The following is a 25,624-nucleotide window of genomic DNA, read 5'->3' as shown; positions in this document are numbered from 1 at the left end:
GATAAAACTTAAATTTAAATATATTTTAGCTTCTCTTTTGGCTTCAATCCCAACAACTGACGAGAGTCAAAAAATCAAGACGACATCTACTAATTCCACTGCCACTCCAGATCCTCGTTGTCCTTCTAAGTGTCGCTGGTCAATGGAGTCTCCACCGCCGGTAACATCGATTGGCACAGTCTCGATTGAAGAAAAAATATCCGGTCCAGAGATGTCGTCTAAGCCTACGGTAGTGAGCAATGGTATTGAAGATATGAGGCATCAAATAGATGTCAACGACTTGGAGTCGACTCTCAAGGATTCAAGTGAAACTGAATACATAATGGGAGTAAGCGACTCTGGTGTTGAACCAGAACTAGAGGTGGCCGGAGGTTCGGAATCATCTCCATCTACTGGCCTCCCTCCAATAACTACTATTTCTCCAGAGATATCAATTGATTCTTCAATACCTAAATTTGTTCCTTCAATTGGAGCCTGGGCCAAACCACTTACTTTTATACCACCTGCAACTCCTCCAACGCCTGCAACGCCAAGTGGTTTTGACCTGCAGTATCTTAACAATCTCCTTGACTCTTTCTGGCCAACATTGCCTGATGGACTTGGGTCAAACCAGAAGAAAAAAGACCATCCTAGTCTTACCAGAGAATTTCCTCGTATGCCGGTTCAAAAAATTCCGGTCCTTGAACTTAAAGAGGATGGAACATTAAGGTTTCCATGGGCAGCCATAATGGACCCTGCTACCAGAAACCTCTACCGAGCGGCCAAGCCAAATTTTGATGGAACGCCTCAGGTAACCATTCATTCTCAAGTGCTTCGGTTAGGACCAGAGAATAAAAAGGAATATATCATTGGCCACTTTCATTGTTGCTCTCTTCCTCCTGGGGGGTTTAATCCATGCTGTGGTGAATAGGTTGTGGGGTAGAACATGTATAATAGGTTGCCGCAAGCTGAGTGATTCCTCTTACATGTTTCATATACCTCATGATTCAACTCGACAATGGGTAATTCAAAGAGGTGTTTGGCATGTTGAAGACTATTTGTTATTTGTCTCCCCTTGGAAACCAGTTAACTCATTTAATGTCCCTGAAGTATCAACAATCCCAGTGTGGGTAAATCTTTAAAATGTTCCAGATAGTTGCTACTCAAGATTGGGTCTCAGCCACGTGGCATCCGGACTTGGTGAGCCTATGCAAACACATAAACCTCGACTTGATCCGATTTGTTTGGGAGAAGCAAAGTTGTTGGTTGAAGTAGAACTTGATAAACCTTTTCCAAAGCAAATTGCCTTAGATGACAAACAAGGTAATATTTTCTTGTGGATGTTGAGTATACATGGATTCCAAGTGTTTGTGGTAGGTGTGGACATTTGGGACATAAGGAAAAAAGATGTCTTCTTCCAGCTGTCCAATTGAATGTGGAAACAAGTCCCACACTTGAAGATTTACCCGCCGAAGAGCCTCAGGTTGAAATGGAAAAAGTACTAGTGCAGCCTACTGTTGCATCAAATATCTTGGTGTTACCAGCTGAAAATGCGGAGTCAAATTTGGTCTCAGCTGAAGAAGCACGAGAAGAACTTACTGAGCAGACTTTGGAACCTACTAAAGAAAGTGGTATTGAACTCAGAGATGAGCTGAAGGTATTTTCCACTCCAGTAAACAATCTCACTTGCTCTAAGGTACATTTAGCCACTAGCTCCAACTCTTTTTTGACTTCATCACCATTAGCAGACACACAATCTGCTCCAACTGAAGCTAATATTATGGAAGAAATTCCATCCCCTGTTATTGTCTTCGAGGCCAACTCGGTTTCACCGGACAATTCATTGGTCCCTCTATACTCTCCTGCACATGGCAGTCCTTCTGTTACTCAAATTGCTTGTAATGAGCAAGATGATGAGAGAGGATATATGAGTGATGCTACGGCAAACCTCAACATGTCACGAGGTGGAAGGCCAATAAAACCAGTCCAAAAGTTTCAAGATATGGAATGAAAAACGGTAAGAGGAAGGGGTAAAAGGGGTCGTCGAGCCCGCGGAAACTACCCTCCATCCTCCTAGTAGTTTCATCTCTCTCTTGTTTCATTAAGCTTATGAATCATAAGTCTTCTCCTATGTAAGCTAATGCTTGGTTGAATATGAGGTATGTCTCATCATACTTTTTCAAACTTTATGGTTGTTTTAACCATACATTGTATGTTTTTAGTATTTTTAATTGAAAGCCTTTTTAAAAAAAAAAAGCAGAATGTCATACATATATAAATGTATAAGCGTTAATATAACTGTGATTATATTAAAACAAAAAAATCTAATCGTCAGAATATTTGCATCCAATTTGTACTTATCTAAAGAAGATTCTGAATTGTTAGACAACCGAAATATCAAAAAGCTTGTTATTAGTTTGATTAGAATATTTGTACTAATTTTAAATATTTTGATTGAAAATCAAACGTAGAATTAGGCTATGCAATATTCTTTTTCTCAGTTGTGGATATGCACAAAACCTAATAATTATGAAAATATGAAAAGATATAGATCAAATAGATATAAACTTCAATCTCAAATCATACTTAGGTTGATAAGAAAAGTTAACGGTATATCAGGCCAAACTAATTAATTTTATGTCAAATGTTTTTGCTGACACCTGAACCAAATAAAATGAAATTAACCACGGTTATTAAGAGTTAAAAAATCCAAAATATATAATTGCACAATTGTCATAAGAGTTCTTCTTGATCGTTACATTTTTGTGACATGTTTTTAACGCTAAAAAACGTCAACTCGTTATCGTTGAATAATTGTCACAAATTTACAACATATGTTCATATGTTATAAAAATATTGCAATTTAGCAACATAATTTGCAACAAAAAGATTTTGTTATCATTTTGAAATAAAATTGTGACTAAATTCTGATGTATGGTCATTATTTCAAAATATTTGCAAAAATTGTTGCAAATTTTTAACAAAAAATAAAAGTTGCAAAATTGTGTTGCAATATCCAACTTTTCTTGTAGTGATTATTTATTATATATATATAGAAAATATATAATAGTATTTTACCATTTGATGAAGAAGATATTTTGAAAATATATTTTTAGTGTTAGTAAAGATGAATACTGGTACCATAAAATTGATTACCATGAAATTTACCATTGTTCTACGTAATCTACTTATTTTTATTTGTTCTATATTTATCATATTTGATCTATATTAGTATCTATTATTTTGGTTGTGTGTAAATTCTCTTAAGTGAATAACAAGAAAAAATAATCTGATAGATATAAACATAGATACATCTAGGTCAAGATGATGAACTATCACTGTCAGATTTCATAAATTTTCCTGGAAAGTGAAATAGCAGAAAGAAAAAAAATGCTAAAATGAAAAAATGGACCAGTGACAAGTCACTTCCAAATTCTCAATGAAGAATTTTATCCATTTAATTTCAGTTTTTATTAATATTTTATTACCTTTTAATTGATATTTGCTAGAACAAGAAAAAGCTTACAGTTTTCTAAAATAGCATATTTCTTAGGAGTGGACAAATTACTTGAGAGGTTTAATTTGATACTACATTTTAATTTTGATATTGAGGCATCAAATAGTTTTTGAGTCAAGAAGATCATATATGTTACGGGGATTGAAATATACAGATACAGATACGAGGAAATTAATATCAAAACTTGGGTTTGAATATTATTAGTATATACTATAGACTATTAAATATTATTATTATAGATTTTAAATTTATTTCATTGTATGTAACGTTTTAGATTTTCTTCCATATATTGGATAATTTTTCTAATTTTATCCTTATTTTAAGCTCATTAATTTTTTTTCAAAAAAAAATCAAACAAAAAAAAGTATTAATTAAATGTATAATATAAAATGGCTTACAAAAAAAAAGAATATCATATAAAATTTATTAATTTTCTTAATAAGTATGAAAAACATATATAATAAGAAGGAATATGTGATAACTCAAATCATTTTTAAAATTTACTAGAAAATAGCTTACAGTAAATTTGGAATTATGCCTGGGTGTATGCATTTTGTAGTTTTTATCATATTTGTAATTACCGGTATATTTTAGCAAATTTTTATACATTAAGCTTTCTAAACAATCGAAAGCTCAAAGCAACAATTTTTGTTAGTACAAAATTTTACTAGGAGATGTGTTAAAAAGGTGCGTTCAAGTCATTTCTAAGGGAATTTAAGAAACTGAAGTATAAAAAGTGTTATTTACAAAAAAAAGGTATAAAAAGTGTTACATTGTTAGCTCAGCTGTGTAAACAAAAAAAAAGGGTAAAAAAAAGTGTTATTTACAAAAAAAAAGTATAAAAAGTATTACATTTTTAGACGACAGAGATATGTAATAAACATATATATTTACCATTTTTTTTTGAGTTTATTGGCTAAATATACATAAAAGTGCACTAAATTAGGGAACTACCCGAAACCATAAAAAAAACTCACGTCCACTGTACACAATTGCATCCTCATTCCCGTTTTGCTCCTAGACCAAAGACACGTAAGATGAAAAGGTGATAGGAGTTTGATTTGGCGTGATCTTATGAAGTACAATCCTAGGTTACTATTTAGAAGTAGGTCGGCAGCTATTATCTTTTCTTTCCACTTGTTTTATTAGGTAACTGTGCAAGGTACACTAAAAATATGAAAGAAATTCGAAGTCTATGTGCAGACGATCAAGTATGGCATTGACCATACATATGTGGCATGTGTGATCTTACCACATATTAGTTTATATTGAATGTTAATGTTTGAACTTATCCGGTAACTGTAAACTTATGTGTTATTTTAATAGTTGACCTACAACCAAAGTCAGCATCTATACTTGATTAGATCAAGCTGAAGATTACAAGACACATGCACCAGAGGTATACACACTTGGATCTCTAAACATAGCACCTCCAAATATAAAGTGTTATCCTTGTAGGCCAAAGAAGATAAGAATTTTGTCAAATTGTGAATTCAAAGTAGATCTTAGCTAACTTCAGCATATACCAAACATGCATTAAAGTTAGTTGTTATTAATAGTATTAATTGTTATTGAAAGTTCTTAACACTGATTTACTTGTTCATGCACCAAGGTGTCATAGGGCACAAAGCAAGGACTTGTAGGAAGTGTGGTGGAACGGATCATATTAGGTGAAACCATTACATACACAACACAAATTAACTGTTCATTCAAACTTTAGTGGTTACCTACCTATTATTGATGAAACTAAAAAATGGCGAGAAGTGTTAGCATAGGTGATTGTATACAGAATAGTTAGAGTAGTAAATATAAATGTTAGTTGTTAAGCATTCATATTACATGTTAACATCTCCGGATAATAATAACTTCTACTATAGAACTTAAGAAACTGGTGAGATATCATTACAAAATTGGATAACTTAAGCATGTAAGGATCACTGCAAAATCATATATATATATATATATATATATATATATATATATATATATATTATTTTAAATTAGAGACTACTGAAAAGGTTAACGTCTAGGTTATAATGATAACATTAATAAAGCACGCTAAAATTTGAAAACCGGCTGGCTCTCTCTTTCATTCTTCTCTTTGGCCTCTTTTTCTTTTTGCTTCTTCTCTGCTCTCATACGGGCCAGAACAGCTGCACTGAGGCCTCCAACAAACATTATTTTTTGAATATGTGACCTTCATGTATGCCGAACAAAGTTGACAATAGTCTCGTCTTCAATTTTGTCATCCCAAATCAGGTCGTCCGGGGAGTGTGTTGTATCCTCAATCATGGATATTACCTCAGTCTGCGAACACAAACAATCAAATCAACTCACACTTTTTAAAGTAGTGGTCACAAGCATGATAGTGTAGCAGAATTCATTACATTTGGTGACTACTACACAAAATAATTATTAGCCGTAATTACTTATCGTATCAGTTACCATTCATAATAGCTTTCATTTGTTAGCCTTTAACACAGCAACATGGAGCAAATTAAATAACTAGCGACAATAACAGTTAATTATCTCTGTTACAGCTATTTTCTGTTATGTTAACTAAATATAATACTTAACAGTGGCGTTCATTCAGTAACTTCACCTAACACAATATTTAGTGGTAACTATATACGATAAGTGCTACATCATTTAGTAACTATGACATTCTAAGGGTATCGGCTAATCTAACATAAAGACCAACATCAGAAGTAGTTAACCAATTTGAACATTGATGCTGGTAAGATCTTTATTTACATTTACAAAAAAAATATTAGTCGTTATTATACAGTTACTACCCTTAACTTATTCATCCAGAGCTTTAACTTGTGTTGGGTTTATGCAATATCGAGCTACTGCTAGAGGTGGGGTTGGTTTAGAAACATCTAGCTCGTCTTCTTCGTCAACTTGAAGTAATTGTTGCCTATTTATGTACCCCCGGCGTCATTATTGACTAATAGTGAAATCCAGTGTATGGCGTGTAGTATAGAGTCTTAGGTTTTAGTCTCTGACAGAAAATCTAAAAGTACAAGATATAGGGGATGAAGTTGTGTAGGGGTGTTTTGGTATTAAAAAAAATTAACAGTGTCAGGGGCATTCTCCTAATTTCCAATTTCTAGGTGTCAGGAATCACATAATGATCCATCACTATACAAAGGCAATAACCCGACCCTTCACTAATCTGAAACTCTGCTGTTTCTGGAACAAGATTCTCTGTTTTGAATCATTTTCAACATTTTAAATTAATTTTCAAAAATAAAGATCATATAATCATGTATCCGGTGTTAAAAAACAAATTTTCAAAAGAAACTTAAGATGTGATTGTATAGCATTTCTAGGGAAAAACATAATGGTGAAAAGTTAATTATTCATGTTTACTCTTAAAAGTTATCAATCAGGTGGAATTTAATTTTCTTTCATTTACTTATTACTGTTTCAAGACATTTGTTCTTTAGTTCAGCTCCATTGCTACCGTGTTCTTTGGAAAGGTGGTGAGCAATTATTGGATCATCAGTCTCAGCTCTAGTTCCATTGTCTCTCTCTCTATATTACTTGTCTAGTGTCACAAATCTATTGTTTGTCTTGGTTAGTATCATGTCTCCCTCTTTTACGCTATTGTCTCCACGGATTTCTTCATGTTCCACCGGCTTATGTATTCTACTTTCTTTCCGGAGATTTTTTCATGTTTTCCGCTGGCTTACATATTCTACCTTATATTTTTTTAATAAATGAAATGAATTTTCGAGTTAAGAAACCGGAAGTTACTCTAAATATAATGAGAGTAACAATATTTTTTGTTTTTCTTTTCTTTTCAATTACTTTTTTATTCTCTTTCTTCTTTCCATTCATTTTGTGTTATTCCAGTTTTAACCATTTTTATTTTTTCTGTGTTACGCTACAACCATCCAGTTTACTCTAGGAGTGTGATTAGGAAACTACAGCGCAACCGGGAGTAAATAAAATGGATGAACTTAGAGTAAAAAAAATTAATAAATAGAGTAAACCGGTGAAATGAAAAATATATAAAGAAAGTGGAACAGAAAATGGGGAAGAGAGTGCACGTAATCTTTTACTTCCGTTAAAACAAGTGGTAAATATTTTAACCTAAATATATCTGCTGCATTTCGCCTAATCGGTAAAATAAAGTAGAATACATAAGTAAATTTACTTCAAAATATTTACTCCAAAAGTGTCAATCAATCAAACTCTAAATTCTTGCGCTCTAATTTTCTTTTGTTTTTTTTTTGTTTTTTTTTTTAAATTACTTATATTAAAATCGTCCTGTAAACCGGGCAATCAGTTCAGGTTACAAGTTCGATCAGAACAAAAACTCCTAAATCAATGTACAACCAAGCTTCGCCCGCCCACTAAACTCGATACATTCCGCTAAATTGATTTTAAAATCCTTAGGAATCTAACGCTGTTCTCCCCTTCGACGTTGACCACAGGAACGTGAGGTTCACCTCGTTGCTTTAGATGCCGGGAATTTCCGTGACGTCTCCGGGATAGCTAGCTCTCAATGAACTTTTCCAGATCTTATAACCGTCACCGTCATTACGCACAGACACAGATGAAGAAGAGAGATAGAACACATACCATTGAAAATTGCTCCAAGTCCCTCTATACAATCTTCAAAAGCGCCTCGACCGGCCAATGGCTTAGAGACACGATGACCTCCAAACCAAGATCGGTAAGCAAGAAGACGGGAACAAGTTGACCGCTGCACGAGAACCTGAACTGCTCGAGGACCTGCAAGAAGCATTAGTGCTACCGAACACTACCATGAGCAACCAAGGGGAAGCCACAGTACTGGAATGTGTGCAACACCGGATGGAGCCACCGACGATACCAAGAAGACCCGCAGACCACACGGAGCCTTGAGCATCATCGCCAAATGCCGTCTTAGAAAACCTAAGAACGGTAAGCTTACAATGTCACAGATTGCGACCGGTGACAACGGAGCAATCGAACCAAAAAGCACACGAGCAAAGACCAAAGAAACCAGTCGACAAAGCTTCAAAGATTGATTCTGAATCACGAGCCGGAAAGAGAACAAGCTGAAAAGGAGGGAGGTCACAGCGACGTCTCGGAGTGACCATAGACGACCGACACCAACACCACACCTCTAGAACTACCACGAGCCACCATCTTAAGAAGAGGTACACACCACCGCCTTCGGTTAAGCTCGCAACCGAGCTAGAGAGAGCTCTGATACCCCAATGGCGAAGACAAAACAGAGCTCACCCTTACCAAGACACCGAGGAAAGGGCAATCGAACAGCAGCCTTCGCCGCAACAATACAGACCGAAAGACCTTAGATCTAGGAAACCGGAGATCAGATCTGAACAGAGGCCCGACTCACGCCTCCACGCGCAGCCAAACTCTAGAAGCGGCTTAAGGGACCGCCTGATGTTAGGAGTTTTCAAGGCTCATAAGACAAATGTTGTAGTATAAATGATTGTCGAACCAGTTCTGAGGGATATCAAAGCAATGAGAATGCAAGTACTCACTTAATCTAGGCGCAACCGATAATTTAAAAGGTTTCTAAACTAATGATTAATGATAAATGAAATGACTTTCTTTACTAAGGGAAAAGAGAACTCATGGGCATATGGATTAGACCTTAGGTGATCAAGTTTCGAACTAAGGATGGCAAACGATCAATCAAACTATCAACCTTAAGCTTAGACACAATCTTAAACAAACACTATGTCTAGATGAATGTTCATTTGCTAACGTATTTCAAACATCAAATGTCTTTGGTTGAATAATATGAAAGCAATCATTACTAACAAGTCTATTAGCTATCTTAACACCTTTAACAACAAATGTCTTTGGTAAAGTATGTTAAAAGCTTAGAAGAGTTGTCTCAGGCATTTCATCAAACACCTTGTGGGTGGGAAATGCCTAAAGATCAACTTTTGAGTGGCCAACTCAGAAGATGCATTATGAATACTCTACTAGCAAGGAACAAGAATGGTCTACACTAAAACATCCTAGAACTAACCTAATCACCCTTAATCTCCCTAACCCATGAATTCAAAAGGTGATTACTCACTAATCTCCATGATTCCTCTTAAACCCATGGTGGATTTCAGATTAATCATGTAGAGAAATAGATAATAAATCAACAAGAACACAAGATGAGAGCAATGAAATCTGAATCAAAAGAAGTTTTTCTAGTTTTTCTCCAGAAAAAGAGATTGTTTTCTGGTGGCTTACAAAAGTATTTAAAACATAGGTTTTCACAAGTAAAAACGTGCATAATGAAATGACCAAAAGGCCCTTGAATAGAAATGAATTCGAGCAAACAAAAGGTGCGCAGTGACCTCCAGTAGTCGCTCCAGGAGGTCGCTCCAGGCTTCGGGAGCGACCTGGAGGGGTCGCTGCGAGACGTCGCTCTGGGTCGCTGCGAGACGTCGCTCTGGGTCGCTGCTAGACGTCGCTCTGGGTCGCTCTTCGCGAGCGACCTCGCTGTGTCGCTCCGGTCATGTCGCTCCGTGTGATGGAGACGCGAGCGACCTTGCTGTGTCGCTCCGGTCACGTCGCTCCGGGTGATGGAGGCGCGAGCGACCTCGCTGTGTCGCTCCGGTCAAGTCGCTCTGAGATGTGTGTCACAGCGACTTCATGTAGTCGCTCCGGGAAGTCGCTCCATGCAGTGCTCGTCCAAAGATCACTCTAATCACCTCCCTTGAGCTCCAAATGTACCCAAATGTCTCCAGGAACTCCATGTGGTACTCTAATACCTAATAGAGACATATGTATGCAAAATGCAACCTAGATATGGCTAAATCCTAATCTATATGATGAAAATACACATGAATAAATGGATAAAACAATGTGAATATGCAAGATATCAACTCCCCCAAACTTGTTCTTTTACTTGTCCTCAAGTGAACTTTCTAGAACTCATAGGGAGAGAGGTTTGAAGGTGGGAGCTCATAGCCAAAAGAAACACACAAAGCACTCAAATCAACATCTAAATTCAGCATTAGTACACCCTCTCTTATTATACTCTAGCTTCTCTAGGTCTATCTCAACTATTTTCATCCCTACACTCATCATCATGCATTCACACATGCAAATCAGCCAACACTCAAGTTCATTAAGCATAGCATCATGTGAATTCTTGCAAATGGTCAATTGGTCCAAATCATTTGGTTGAGTAAGGGAAGGCTTTTATTCAAGTGGGTCAAGAGGTTCAAAATCCATGATCTTTTAAAGTGGTTTACTCTCAAAACAAGTAGCCTTGACATTGCACATAATATATCTAAGAAAGGGACCAACTTATGCATACAATGCTCAATCTCCATTGTTCTACCCTTTTCCCAAACATACAGGTTACACAATCACTTCCCAATGTCAAACCCAACTCCCATCTCTCACCAAAAGATCCCAAGAATACTTTGCACATAAAACTCTTTTCTTTGAAATCTATAAAGGATTTTCTCAACTTCTAAACAAATCTTAGCTCTAAACAACTTTGCTAGCCCCCTTTTTCTTTCTTTTTCTCTTTTTTTTTTTCGGGGGCCAGGACTTTTCATAAACTCGAGCTAGACATTTATCTATTAATTCCAATAAGATTATCCATTTAAACACAAAGAGTCTATTCTTTTTCTTTGAACTTTTCATGCTTCCAAACCATAGTCACCACACTCACCCCCACCTATAGCTAGATAATAGATTGCCTAATCTAGCAAGAATGAAGACCAAGCATTGTCGTTCCCGATACTCTCAACATTATGCACATGTAAGGCTTTCCGAAAAAGGCCTCACTCATCAAATAATGAAAGCTTAAAAGGAGGAAGGGATTTTGGGAATGGTATACCACTAGAGTTTGTCAAAAAAGATTGGCATAAAGGATGTGACAACTCAAGTGTGTATATTCATGATTCAGTACACAAGGGACCATGAGCAAGATGCATTAAGTTCGTTCAGTTCAAATAAGGTTGTAGTTGGCTTCAAAGACTGAGTTTCAGCAATCAACAAGTTTCAGGAAGAGTCTTCAAGGCTCGAAGCATACAAGTGTTTTTGAGAGATGCATAAGCTACTCAGGTGCAAAGTAATGTTCTTTACAAGGCATTTCAAATCATTGCTCCCAATGCAAGTAAATGCAACTTATATGCTCTAGACTCTCCTAGAAATGCAAATGATGCAAACTAAATTAATTTTTTTTTCTTTTTTATGCAAATATATATGTATAATGCAATGCATGAGACTCAAAATCATCAAAGCAAACGTGATCAAATACTTGGTACCTCTCCCAAACTTAAATGACACAGTCTCTGTGTTGTCAAGGAGAGAGAGATACCCAAAAGAAAACTAATATGCAAAAACGAAATGGTATATACAAGGGAAAGTAGTGGGTTACCTTCTATGGGGAATGAGTAGAGGGAGATGCTCCCTCCTCGTCGTCCTCAGGTGGTAACTCTTCAAGGTGCTCATCAGCAAGAGTGTCCATCTCTTCAATGTAGAAGGCTTGCCCGAACACAGTTGGTTTCTTCATTTTCTCCTTGATGTCAAAGTGGAGAACATGCCCTTTACCCAAATGGAGATCAATCGTGCCCTCTTTCACCTTAACAATTGCTCTTGCTGTAGCTAAGAATGGCCTTCCAAGAATCAATGGGTCTTGAGCCTCCTCACCCATCTCAAGCACCACAAAATCTGTAGGTATCTCATACCTTCCAATCTTCACAGGTAGGTCCTCTAAGATGCCCACAGGGTATTTCACTGAACGATCAGCTAACACCAGAGAGAGTCTACACTTCTTGTACTGAGTGAATCCAAGCTTCTTTGCAACAGACAAAGGTATCACGCTGACACTAGCTCCCAAATCGCAGAGACATTTCTCAAATACCATAGGTCCAAGAGCACAAGGTAGTGTGAAGCATCCTGGATCCTCTAACTTCTCTGGAACATCAAGCCTCTGGATGATGGCACTGCACTCATGGGTAAGAATCATCATGCTTTCCATTTCCTTCTTCTTTGCAGCTACAACATCTTTCAGGAACTTGTTGTATTGAGGAATCAACATGAAAGCATCGATGATGGGCATTGCAACCTGAGCTTCACTCATTTGCTTCTCAAACAAAGCCTTGTACTTCTCTAGCAGCTGTCTCTTGAATCTACCAGGGAATGGTAGTTTGGGTTCATAGGGAGGAGGAACAAAAGAATTCTCACTTGCTGGAGCAAGAACTTCACCATCTTTCACTATTTTCTTCTCTTCCCCCACCTTTCCTTTACCTTTGGCTTCCACAATCTTCTCCAAGATTTCATCATTGATTTTCTCATCAACAATCACCACTTCATCATCTAAGTTGATGGCCACCTCCTCACCTAGTTTCTCAGCATCCCTGGTGAGGGTTGTAGGAGGTAACTGCTTACCACTCCTAAGGGTGATAGCTTTGGCCTCCTTGGGGTTTTGGTCAGATTTTCCAGGTAGAGATCTTTGCTGACGAGTCTGGTGAGTGTTCATGGAAGCAAACTGGTTCTCTAAATTCTTGACTGTAAAAGCAAGATGTGAGAACTTGTTGTTGAGCTCATTGTAGCTCCCATCAATCTTGGAATGAAGGTTTTTCAACTCATAACCAACATGCTTCTCACTTCTAGTCTGAGACTCCAAGATTTGTTTCAGCAGGGTGTCAGTGCTGCTCTCTTGAGGAGCAGAGGAACCAGATGAGGGGTTTTGCTGAGGTTGATAGCTGCCTTGCTGGTTTTTTCGAGGCGGATAACCACTCTGTTGGTTGTTGGGATAGGATTTCTGTTGGTAGTTGTTGTACTGAAAGTTGGGCTCTTTTTTGTACCAGCTACCATTGTTGTTGATGAAACATAGCTCTTCCTGATCTTCCAAACCCTCAACCTCATGGACAACAGGTGGTGTCTCTTGGCCTGGGTTACCAACAAAGTGCAGCTGCTCTTGTGTGGCTTTATCAGCAAGGAGGATGTCTATCTTATCCTGTAGAGCTTTCAACTCCTTCCTCGCCTGCTTATCATCTGTTCGACTGCCTCTGTCGTGGTCTCCACTGTAGACTGCATCACTCTTTACCATGTTGTCAACCAGCTCCTCTGCATCTTCCTCAGTTCTCCCCAAGAAGAATTCATTGCTAGCTGTATCCAGTCTGGCCCTGTACTTAGGAAAAGCACCACGGTAGAATGTGCTCAGCAAGCTCTCCTTAGAGAAACCATGGTGTGGGCATTGAGCTTGGTAGCCCTTGAATCTCTCCCAGACTTCACTGAAACCTTCCAAGTTCTTCTGTTGAAAGCTGGAAATCTCATTTCTCAGCTTAGCAGTTCTTGAAGTAGAGAAGAACTTCTCCAAGAATGCTCTCTTGCAATCATCCCAAGTGGTGATAGAGTCGCTGGGTAGAGACTTCTCCCACTGACGTGCCTTATCCCCCAAAGAGAAAGTGAATAACTTGAGCTTTAAGGCATCTTCGGACACACCATTGGTTTTTGACAACCCACAGTAGCTGTCGAACTTGTCCAAGTGATCAAATGGGTCCTCTAGAGCCAAGCCATGATACTTGTTGTTCTCGATCACGTTGAGGAGTCCTGACTTGACCTCAAAGTTGTTGGCTGCCACAGCCGGTGCTCGGATTCCCAGTCTATGACCATGAATGTTGGACCGGTCATAAGTACCAATGGGTCGAGCTGCCCGCGGTTGGTGTTCTGCCCCTTGCGGTTGATCTTCCATATCAATATCGAATCTCTGCAAGTGGGCTTGTTGTTCTTCTTATCTTCTAGCTCTAGCACACTCCCTCTCAAAAGCTCTGATGTCTGCTACTATTGGAACTAGGTTTGATGGACCCCTGCTCCTCAAGTTCATACACCTGAAAGTGAAAGGTAGGTGAAGAAGAAGAATCAATAACAAAACAAAATTAAAATGACTTAGTCTCAAGCAAGTGACTAAATCTCAATGTTTAAATCTACTCAGAATTTGGCAACGGCGCCAATTTGATGTTAGGAGTTTTCAAGGCTCCTAAGACAAATGTTGTAGTATAAATGATTGTCGAACTAGTTCTGAGGGATATTAAAGCAATGAGAATGCAAGTACTCACTTAATCTAAGTGCAACCGATAATTTAAGAGGTTTCTAAACTAATGATTAATGATAAATGAAATGACTTTCTTTACTAAGGGAAAAAAAAAACTCATGGGCATAGGGATTAGACCTTGGGTGATCAAGTTTCGAACTAAGGATGACAAACGATCAATCAAACTATCAACCTTAAGCTTAGACACAATCTTAAACAAACTCTATGTCTAGATGAATGTTCATTTGCTAACGTATTTCAAACATCAAATGTCTTTGGTTGAATAATATGAAAGCAATCATTACTAACAAGTCTATTGGCTATCTTAACACCTTTAACAACAAATGTCTTTGGTAAAGTATGTTAAAAGCTTAGGAGAGTTGTCTCAGGCATTTCATCAAACACCTTGTGGGTGGGAAATGCCTAAAGATCAACTTTTGAGTGGCCAACTCAGAAGATGCATTATGAATACTCTACTAGCAAGGAACAAGAATGATCTACACTAAAACATCCTAGAACTAACCTAATCACACTTAATCTCCCTTACCCATGAATTCAAAAGGTGATTACTCAATAATCTCCATGATTCCTCTTAAACCCATGGTGGATTTCAGATTAATCATGTAGAGAAATAGATAAGAAATCAACAAGAACACAAGATGAGAGCAATGAAATATGAATCAAAAGAAGTTTTTCTAGTTTTTCTCCAGAAAAAGAGATTGTTTTCTGGTGGCTTCCAAAAGTATTTAAAACATAGGTTTTCACAAGTAAAAACGTGCATAATGAAATGACCAAAAGGCCCTTGAGTAGAAATGAATTCGAGCAAACAGAAGGTGCGCAGCGACCTCCAGTAGTCGCTCCGGGAGGTCGCTCCAGGCTTCGGGAGCGACCTAGAGGGGTCGCTGCGAGACGTCGCTCTGGGTCGCTCTTCGCGAGCGACCTCGCTGTGTCGCTCCGGTCACGTCGCTCCGGGTGATGGAGACGCGAGCGACCTCGCTGTGTCGCTCCGGTCACGTCGCTCCGGGTAATGGAGGCGCGAGCGACCTCGCTGTGTTGCTCCGGTCAAGTCGCTCTGAGATGTGTGTCACAACGACTTCATGTAGTCGCTCCGGGAAGTCGCTCCAGGTAGTGCTCGTCCAAAGATCACTCTAATCACCTTCCTTGAGCTCCAAATGTACCCAAATGTCTCCAGGAACTCCATGTGGTACTCCAATACCTAATAGAGACATATGTATGCAAAATGCAACCTAGATATGGCTAAATCCTAATCAATATGATGAAAATGCACATGAATAAATGGATAAAACAATGTGAATATGCAAGATATCACCGCCTCCAAAACCTTAAACGCCGACTCCTCCGACAGTGCCGCCAGAACCCATCGCGCCGTAGATCCATGACTAAAGGACTCACACCAGACACATAGCTTCTCTAGAGCGAAGGTGCCTCCAGGAAAGTTTCAAACACAGTGAAACAAGCAAGGCGATAGGGAGGACGAAAGCTGCGGAGGAGCAAAAGGAAAAACGAGGAGAGAGAAGAGGAGAGGAGCCTCCGGCGTCGGGACTAACGTGAGTGCCGGACGAAGGCCGGAGCCCCCGAACGGAATCAAAATCTGATGGCGGCTGCTAGGGTTAGAGAAAACTTTCTCTCTCTCTCTTGTTCGATAAACGTAAAATCCACACAGAGAAACCCATTAAAGACTAATCGCTAACTTTTTTTTTCCAAAGAAAAACTAATCGCTAATCTTCTCCCTCTGTTCTTTGATAGAAGTCAGGCTATCGATAGATTTCTCTTGAGAGGAAGATTCACTAGTAGATCCTGATAACATAGAAGATTCTGAAAACAAAGAGAAACCCATTAAGACTCACGAAAACCTCAAATCAAATCGATGAAAACACAGAGGAAAGCTCTGTTTTGTGCGCACCTCTTGACCCGTGAAACGATTTCTTGCAATGGAGAATAGCACTTGGAATCCCATCTTGTTGAAACTGTAAAGACTCATCGAGTCTTTTCCCCGGAGACATCGCTCCGACAGCCGCAGACGAGGACCGACTTTTCCCAAGCTGTCTCTTCACGCTGCGAATCCCTGATGGGATATTACTCCTCTGTTTTTCTCTAGACGCCGGTGAAGACAAAGGAGATGTAGTTACACTGTTAACGCTCGGTTTCTTCGTTGTTTTGTTGTATAAAGGCTTTATGAGATCAAAGAATCTCTTCGAGGAAGAAGTAGAGGAAACAGAGTCGTTGTAGAACATCGTGTCGGTTTTCACCTGTTGTCTGAAACTTGTTATCTCGTCTTCGATTCTGAACCTTACGTTGAGGCTCCTGTCGTTGTTTTCTTTCTTCTCCGTGGTCGTCGTTGACTTCTTGAATGAGAAAGCACCAAACTTTTGACCGGACTTTAGTGAAGTGATCGGAGATTGAGGTTTTGAAGTGGTTTCGACAAAAGGGAGGACTTTGCTCTTTGAGACAGAGAACGTTGTCTGTTTGTCTTCTCTCTCTTCATGGGTTTTGTTTTTCTTTGAAGAGAAATCGGAGGGAGAGATCTCGAGCTCGAAGAAGGAATCATATTCTTCGTGGAGATCAAGTTCTGGATCTCACGGCGGGGTTTATTTCCGTTGGCGTTTGTTAGCCAAAGTTTCATAAAGCTAAGAGCTTCCATTTAGAGAGAGAACGAGAGACTGGAGGGTGAGAGAGAGTGGTAGCTTGGCTTTGTCAACGTGAATGGGCAAGTGAGGTTTTAAAGGAAGGAGAAAGAGGAGGTGAGCTTTTCGAAATGGGTTTAATCTTTTAATTTTATTTTCTTTTTGGTAAAGGGACAAAGGATAAATGAAAATAGCATTTTTAATCTTTTTATTTTATTTTATTTTTGGTAAAGGAACAAAAAGATCAATGAAAATAGCATTTTTTATTTGGGCTTTCTTGTACTTTTTATTACCGCTCCTTTCTCTCTTTTTTTTTTTTTTTTGAACTACCGCTCCTTTCTCTTCTTCTTTTTTTCATTTTTTACTTTTACTTTATTTTTGTTTTTGATGCACATATGCTAAACTTTTGTTCCATATATTGTCGGATACTCTTATTGCCTTCGTTTATTTATCATAACACACATTTGGTAGTAGCCTTGTATGCTAAAGTGCTTTATTTTGCTGTTGAATTAGTGAATAAAAAATTTACATCTCAAAAATGAAAAATGAATCAAATAGGAAGAGCGTAGAAAAATACTTGGTTAACCACAATAACATGGCTGTTGTCCAAAGAAAAAAAAACAACAATAATATGGACAAAAGTGTATTGATATCTCTTTTGGGAAATTGCCAAAAATACTATTTTCATGATACCATTTTTCAAATTTACACTAACCAATTTTACCACTAAAATTTTAATAGAAAAAATAACTATTATTTCCTTAATTAATTAAACCTACAATTATATCTAAACCAACTATATCTTCTTCCTGGATGTGAGAATCTGGCGAGCTCCGGCAAAGACGACGATCGGATATGCGAGACGTCGGCGATTGATTTTGTGATGAAAGCGAGGACACTGGTATGAGCCAAGTGAGGCATCTGCGCCACGATTGCGATAGAGTGGTTCGAAGAGAAAAATGAATTGGATCTGGCCGGACAGATATTTGATGAAGGTGACGATTTCTCCGACGAAACTGACAAACTCTACAAGCTCAGACGAACAAGACGATCTCTGTGACGAACACGCGTAAGAAACACTAATGAAGGTGATTTGATAATAGATGGTGATTTTCGTCTTTTTTTTTATTTTATCTTGATTTCTCAAAATTGATCAGTTTCTGGGAAAGGATACAAAGTTTTTTTCATGAAGTTTTGAAATCTCAAATTTATAAAACCTTATAAATTTATCGGTGAAGAACATAGTGCTTATATGTTATGGTTTTTGATATATTTTGTTGATCTTTTCTACTTTGAGTATTTTTATGTTGAATATACTTTTTTCCTTCTCTGATCCATATATTCTTATAATCAGGTTATGATTATCGACATATGTTCTGTATGTGGAGAATGGAACCTAATACATGGAAGTCATTCATAATTGATGATACACGAAAATGTCTTCTTGGTATCATTTGTGAAGATATCTGCTACAAAAATTTGATTGAGGTTGTTTTAGAAGAAGTAACATCATATTTTAACAAACTTCAAGAGAATGAATGATTTCTTCATCTATGTGTAACCATTAAGGTAATCATACGGAACTCTTTGCTAACATTTTTGTTTATAAAGGCTTATTAATTAATTTTACCATACTTATTAGCTTCATGTTTTTATGTTGTAGAGAGGAACATATACATTTCCTCTTATTGAATCAAGCAAGGTAGTAACTAGTACTCATGATTTGCTTGCTGAAAGTAGTAATGCCCTTGAGATGTTTATAAGACCTTATAAAATAATTGTGTATATGGAGGATCATTACTGCAAATATTTTTGTAACTGTAACAAGGATACATATCTGTTTGACGCCAAAAGTTTCAACATTAATTGTTCTTAATGGATGATATTATGTGATAGGTAGCCCTCATGAAGCTGAACGCGTCTAGATGGAGATGGAAAATATAGAAGTTAAGCATGGTGTAGTGTCTTATTCTAGCCTGATATCTTGCTATTCAAAAGAAGGTAACTTGTATAAGGTGCTTTAACTTCTCTACCGGATGAAAAAGAAGTGTATAGAGCCAGATAGAAAAGCGTACAATGTGGTGGTTCACACTCTTGCCAAAGATAGGTTTGTCTCTCACTTTGAGGTGATGAATTTGATTAAGGCAATGGAAGAGTAGGAAGGGATGAAACCACACATTTTAGCTTACAGCTCTCTCATCAAACCCCCATGCATGGATAAAAGAACAAAAAAGGCAAAGAACGGAGTTTTCCCAATGATACACACATACCATGCCTTTATGCGGATTCTAAGAACAAGAGAAGATATTGATGGATAAGTTTTATAGGTGAAGCGATATGGATAATGTACCTTATTTGCTTTTTGGATAACAGAGGGATGAAAATGACAAGTCTAAATTAACCTTATTTGCTTTTTGGATAACAGAGGGATAAAAATCCTAAAATTATTTGAACCCAGATTTATAAAGGGTTATAATTTTTCGTAAACTCAATATTCACCATCGAAACTCTTTCCCATAGATCAACATGTTCTAAGCCAACGTTTGTTGATTTTTTTTAATAACAGAAAGAACAAATTGTTTTATAAGCCTTTCTAAATGGTTATAGATTCTTATGAATAATTTAGGGACATTATAGAGGCATGAAGAAATTTATTACATACCCTTTATAAAAGGTTTATAAACTCTTCATAATGATTAATAAGCCATTATAAATGGTTTCTAAACTTTATAAAAACTTTTATGAACTTTATAAATATTTTATAAACCCTTATAAATTATTTACATACCTTAATAAACCTTATAAATTATTTTACAAACCTTATAAATTGGCTTATAAGCGTTTCTAAATGGTATAGACTCTTATAAATGATTTAAAGACCCTCTAACTGATTTCTTTTATAAACATTTATAAACGGTTTATAGACTTTATAAACTTCTTTATAAGCCTTTATAAATAGTTTATATACTCTTACAAATAATTTATAAACATTTATAAATAATTTACAAACTTTATAAACTGTTTTTTTTTATAAACCTTACAAAAGGTTTATAAACTCTTATTAACTCTTATTGATTATTTACATATTTTTGTAAACCCTTATAAATTATGTTACAAACTCTTATAAATTGTTTTATAAGCCTTTCTAAATGGTTATAGATTATTATGAATGATTTAGGGACTTTATCATTGATTCGTAAACCTATATAAACCTTATAAATTTTTTATTAACTTTAATGTTTTCATAAACATTTATAAATAGTTTATTAACTTTAACGTTTTCATAAACATTTATAAATTGTTTATAGACTTTAAAATTTCTTTTATAAGTCTTTATAAATTGTTTATAAAATTATCTAGAACCTAATCAGACAACATTCACCTTTTAGTTGCAACATAGACTAGAATAATACAAATTGTGTAGAGATACTGACTCAGCAAAAAAAAATCAGAGGGCAGGTTGGATTATATCATTTGAAGGAAATTTAATATGTCCACAGAGACGCCAGCAAGCTCCTGTGTGGAATAGAAACTTCTCAAAGATCCATATGTCACGTACAATCACCTGCAGAAGCAACAAATTTGTAACTCACTTGCAGTTCTAAAAAAAAAACTCAATTCTACGAGAAAAACTATGCTCTACCTTTCAATGTCGAAAGACTAGATTATACTTGGGAGTTTAAAAAATGATTACTATTGAAAGAAACGCAGACATGTTGACTCTTGGCATTAGAAACAACATTTCTCAAAACATATAAGTAATAAAGGTAAGTATAATGCCAAACTTACTGTCGCCACCATGAGATTTTCTCATGAAGTGCATAAGGTTCGTAAACAAATCCATGGCTTACCGGCAACACTCTAACAGCACCCTGCACTTATAAATAGTTGATGTGAGACATCAAATCATACGAAATAACTGACATATGAGACAAAAATGCAAGAAAGAGCAACAGAAACTGAGTTACTTAACACACCGTTTTATGCAGCTGAGGTGGAGCCTTCACTTGCGTTGTAGCATACCTTTTATCACTGCTAAAGGGACATACTCTGCAATCTAAGACAAAAGAAAAAACCAAAAAAAATATCAATGATTGGTCAATAACACTTAAGAAAAAAACCAGAGCCAATGATGAATTTGGTGATTACTATTGTAGATGAAAGCAAATGTGTGAGGGCAGGGTTGTGGCTCTCATATAAGCTTGAACATACCCTTCTTTCATGAGTGTCGGAAACTGAACATGTCAATTACATTACTAAATAACTTAGATTTATACAGGGTTATAAATATTCAAAAACTCAATGTTCACTATCGGAAATTTTCTCTTAGATCCGACTATTAATAGATAACTCTTTCTCTTAGATCGAAACAACAAAATCCGACAAGTTGTGATTCTAGCTGAGGATTCAACATTTTGAGGTTTTGAGTCTCGATCTCGTATGCTTCGTGGATTTGGACGGAGACGTCGACGGCGGATCTGGACGGAGACGTCGACGGCGGATCTGGACGGAGACGTCGACGGCGGATCTGGACGGAGACGTCGACGGCGGATCTGGACGGAGACGTCGACGGCGGATCTGGACGGAGACGTCGACGGCGGGTCTGGACGGAGACGTCGACGGCGGATCTGGACGGAGACGTCGACGGCGGATCTGGACGGAGACGTCGACGGCGGGTCTGGACAGAGACGGTGGATCTGGACGACGGCGCGAAAGAGATAGATCGAGAGAGAGAGAGAGAGAGAGAGAGAGAGAGAGAGAGAGAGAGAGAGAGAGAGAGAGAGAGAGAGAGAGAGAGAGAGAGAGAGAGAGAGAGAGAGAGAGAGAGAGAGAGAGAGAGAGAGAGAGAGAGAGAAGAGAGAGAGAGAGAGAGATGAGATAGAGGAGAGAAGAGAGAGAGAGAGAGAGAGAGAGAGAGAGAGAGAGAGAGAGAGGAGAGAAGAGAGAGAGAGAGAGAGAGAGAGAGAGAGAGAGAGAGAGAGAGAGAGAGAGAGATAAAGAGAGAGAGATAGAGAGATCTCTCTCTCTCTAGAGATAGAGAGAGAGAGCTATATAGTGAAGATAAGTTAAGGGCAGTATTGTCTTTTACACATTAATAAATGTGGTATTTTTGAAAATGTCATTTTATTGATGGTAAAGTTGAATAGTGGTATCAAGAAAAGTGTATAAGTAAAATTTTCTCATCTTTTGTCGCCTTTTTCATGCACTCTTAATAACTTCTTTATTTTACAATTTACTTTGAAAATCTCTGAACCTCTTTTTGGTCGGGTTACTTTCGAGTTTTGTTACGAGTCATCAACGTTTTGGTATTATTATGGGGGGTGATTGGTTGTGGCTGTAAATACTTTAGAAAGCTAAAATTTAGTTTAAAGTCATACATGTCAACCAATCATGCTTTCCTTTCTTTTAAAAAGTTACAGCAAAAATATTTCTGAAAAATAAAAAAAGTGCTGTAGAGAGTTTTATTTCTAGAGCAAAAAAATAGTGCTTTATAAACTTACAGCAAAAATAATTACAATAAATAAATCTACAGCTATTATTCTAAAGCCAAAAAATAAAAACCACAGCACTTACCGATCACCCCATGGTCTCCGATATTTTTACATGGAAAGATTTGAGTTTCAATCTACCATAATCTCTTGCTAGGAATTGCTGTTCGTCCATATTATTGTCGGAGTTAAAAGTTCTTTCAATTTAGATTGGGACTTTTGGTTTGTGGATTTTGTTTGTTATATTGTATTCTTGTTTGTATCTTTATTTACTAATTAATGATTATTTTCTATATCCAAATTAAATTGTTTATAGACGAATAGTTAATTAACGACTATTTTTAGAATATTTAAAAATATATAAAAATAAATTATTTAATTTATATTGAGATTATTAGTTTAAAATAATTAAGAGAATATCAAAAAAATCTTAAACATGTGAAATTGATGGTCCATACTTTTTTTATTTAACATGTTTAATCTTTTCTACACCAAATAATTAATATCAAAATTCATTTTCCGACATGGTTATTATAGTAATTTAACTGATAAATCTTTTATTCAAGTTGTAAATAGTCTAACAAGTAAAATAATAATTCATTCTAGATTTGCTAAAGCCCAAACGGATCTTGTGCACCAAGAAATATGCATTCACAATTTTAGGGTTTTGCATTTTGTTCAGAGGAAATAAGTGAGCTGTTCCTTTTTCCTTGAGCCTCCTTCTCCATACAAATCATTCCATTGCTTCAGCTCATCCATTCCAGATCCTTCTGATGCAAAACTCGCAGATACCTGCAAAACACACAACATATCTTAGTTAGGGTTTCTTGTTTCCTTGTCCTTTCTTGTTAAATTGAGACAAGAAGTTAGACCTGGTTTTTAGCTTTTCTCATGTCTTCCATGTTCAAAGGTCTCAAAGTAATATCTCTCTCCTCAGAAGCTTCTTCTACTTCTTTTGGTTCTTCCTTGCCTTTTCCTGCTTCTTCTCTTTTCTTCCTCTCCTGAAACCACAAAAAAATCAGAATGTGCTGAGAATTCGATCGGTATAGAGTGCAGGAGAGGGTCTTTTACTCCTTTTACCTTATCTTTCAATCTCTCTTGCTGAATCAGTTCTCTAACCGGTCTATACGCAGCTGTGATGCACATGTTCTGTTTCACAAATGTTAAACAACCAATCAGTTTCTAAACTCCAAGGATTTGACACAAGATTTTTGAGGTTAAAGAATATATAAACCTTGAGATCACTTCCAGTGTAGCCTTCTGTCTTCTGTCCAATCTCATGAAAATCAAGATCATCTGTTTTCTCTTTAGACAACAAAGTTCTCAAGATCATCTCTCTGCTCTCAATGGAAGGAAGTCCCACCATTATTCTGTAATTTCCAAAACACAATTAGTAATTAAGAATTATTTAGAGCTTTTGCATTTTAACCAAATGTTGCTATAGTAGTACCTGCGCTCAAACCTCCTAATGATAGCTTCGTCAAGATCAAAGGGTCTGTTTGTGGCTGCAAGAACCATAACCCCTTCACCTGGTTCAGTCATTAGACCATCCCAATGCAACATAAACTCATTCTTGATCTTCCTAGTGGATTCAGTCTCTCCAACACTCTTCCTTTGTCCCAACCTACTATCAACTTCGTCCACAAATATAATCGTTGGAGATACTTTAGCTGCTAAAGTAAACAAAGCTCTCACGTTCTTCTCGTCTTCTCCATAATATTTTGAAGTGATTGTAGACATGGATACATTGATGAAACTAGCTCCTGCTTCATTTGCAATCGCCTTTGCAAGCATTGTTTTGCCAGTACCAGGCGGTCCGAATAGTAGGATTCCTCTGCATGGCTTGAGAAGATTGCCTTTGAAGAGATCAGGTCTTCTAAGTGGAAGTATTACAAGTTCTTGAAGCAAATCTTTTGTTTCGTCTAAAGAACCAATATCTGCAAATTTGACACCAATCTCATTTGCTGGTATAACCTCTGATCTTATACGCTCCTCGAACTCATTATCAGGAACAGCTTCAGGTGCTTTTAGAGGCAATGCATTGTCATTCTTGTTTTCTTGGAATATACTCAGTCCATGAGACAAGCTGTTGTGTAAGGTCATGTAATCAGTTTAATCATCTGACAAACCTGTTAAATAAATAAAACTTATTTGGGTACTTACCTTTTGGAAGATATAACAAGCTTCCCGTTTCTGTACTCCGGTTCTTTGGTGTGTATCAAATGATAAGTGATTGCAGAAATCACAACCTCCTCAATGCGGTTGCTCAAACACATTGTATCCGCGAGACATATCGAAGCCAAGTCATCGCATTGGATATCATTAGCTGCAAGAACCTCGGCGATGTGGTTCTTGTTGTCTTGAATCTTAATCATCTTCATGTCTTCTTCTAACCGAGTTTTCCAGGTCATGAGCTGAGATTCATCCTCTGGTGGTCTGATTCCGATGTTGTAAGGAAAGAGAGCGGATGTTCCTTCGGTTACTTCTTGGCAATCATCTTTGGATTCTAATACTCTTGAGCCAAGAATCAAGACAGGACCAGGGAGCTTGTTCAACAGATTCTGGAACAACTTGTAGAATCTTTCTGACTCAAGAAGCTTCTCAACGTCCTTGAAGTATATTATTAGTGGATTTTTGTCTGATACAGAGACCAACACCTGCAGAGAAAGACAACAACTATGAGAAAAACCATTGAAAAAAATTAGAAAAGTTTGTCTTTTTTTTTTTACCTTGTAAAGTGATTGCATGAAAAGTTTCTCGTCGAAGCATAGATTTGTGCTGCCTTTGCTGGAAGCTAGAAGACCTTAAAAAGGGCATATATGAAGCAAAATAGACGTACGAATCTGAAGCTGAATACAATGTATCAAGAAGATATAATAATAGTCAGTTTTTATTTTCAAACCTGAAACAGAACTCGAAGAGTAGGAAGATATGCTACTGTCACTATCAGAAGCAGCAGATGCAT

The 25,624-nt window shown here is 37.1% G+C and overlaps 2 protein-coding genes, 1 non-coding gene and 1 pseudogene across 5 annotated transcripts; 2 read left to right on the top strand and 2 right to left on the bottom strand.

The window, feature by feature from the left end:
* Positions 1–26: 26 nt before the first annotated feature.
* On the top strand, positions 27–4,894 carry LOC106385272. 3 transcript variants are annotated; one of them, XR_007319317.1, is made up of 3 exons: positions 143–790; positions 1,132–1,636; positions 1,728–2,248. XR_007319317.1 is itself a non-coding variant. In XM_048747518.1 (2 exons), exons 1-2 carry the CDS (start codon positions 143–145, stop codon positions 4,868–4,870), a joined length of 696 nt encoding a protein of 231 aa, XP_048603475.1. In that variant the 5' UTR covers positions 27–142; the 3' UTR covers positions 4,871–4,894. The 3 variants fall into 3 exon arrangements, 2 of the variants coding, with proteins under 2 accessions (XP_048603475.1, XP_013680647.2); XM_048747518.1 differs by lacking the exons at positions 1,132–1,636; positions 1,728–2,248 and adding an exon at positions 4,823–4,894 and having other exon boundaries at positions 27–790; XM_013825193.3 differs by having other exon boundaries at positions 1,132–2,248.
* Positions 4,895–13,671: 8,777 nt separating this feature from the next.
* Positions 13,672–13,778, top strand: LOC125582613. The gene has a single exon (XR_007320070.1). It is a non-coding gene; the product is annotated as a small nucleolar RNA R71 (small nucleolar RNA).
* Positions 13,779–15,187: 1,409 nt separating this feature from the next.
* LOC106385265 lies at positions 15,188–17,187 on the bottom strand (annotated as a pseudogene).
* A 6,150-nt stretch (positions 17,188–23,337) lies between these two features.
* Positions 23,338–25,624, bottom strand: LOC106386649 (outer mitochondrial transmembrane helix translocase-like). Its single transcript, XM_048748753.1, has 7 exons — positions 25,562–25,624; positions 24,823–25,316; positions 24,110–24,745; positions 23,894–24,029; positions 23,740–23,808; positions 23,532–23,660; positions 23,338–23,451 (listed from the first exon to the last, which is right to left on the bottom strand). The coding sequence occupies exons 1-7, from the start codon at positions 25,622–25,624 to the stop codon at positions 23,338–23,340; spliced, it is 1,641 nt and encodes a 546-aa protein (XP_048604710.1).

This window comes from Brassica napus, chromosome C2, assembly GCF_020379485.1.
Source record: "Brassica napus cultivar Da-Ae chromosome C2, Da-Ae, whole genome shotgun sequence".
Lineage (NCBI taxonomy): Eukaryota > Viridiplantae > Streptophyta > Magnoliopsida > Brassicales > Brassicaceae > Brassica > Brassica napus.
Note: the sequence above shows the minus strand (reverse complement) of the source record. Positions and strands in the feature narration are given on the sequence as shown.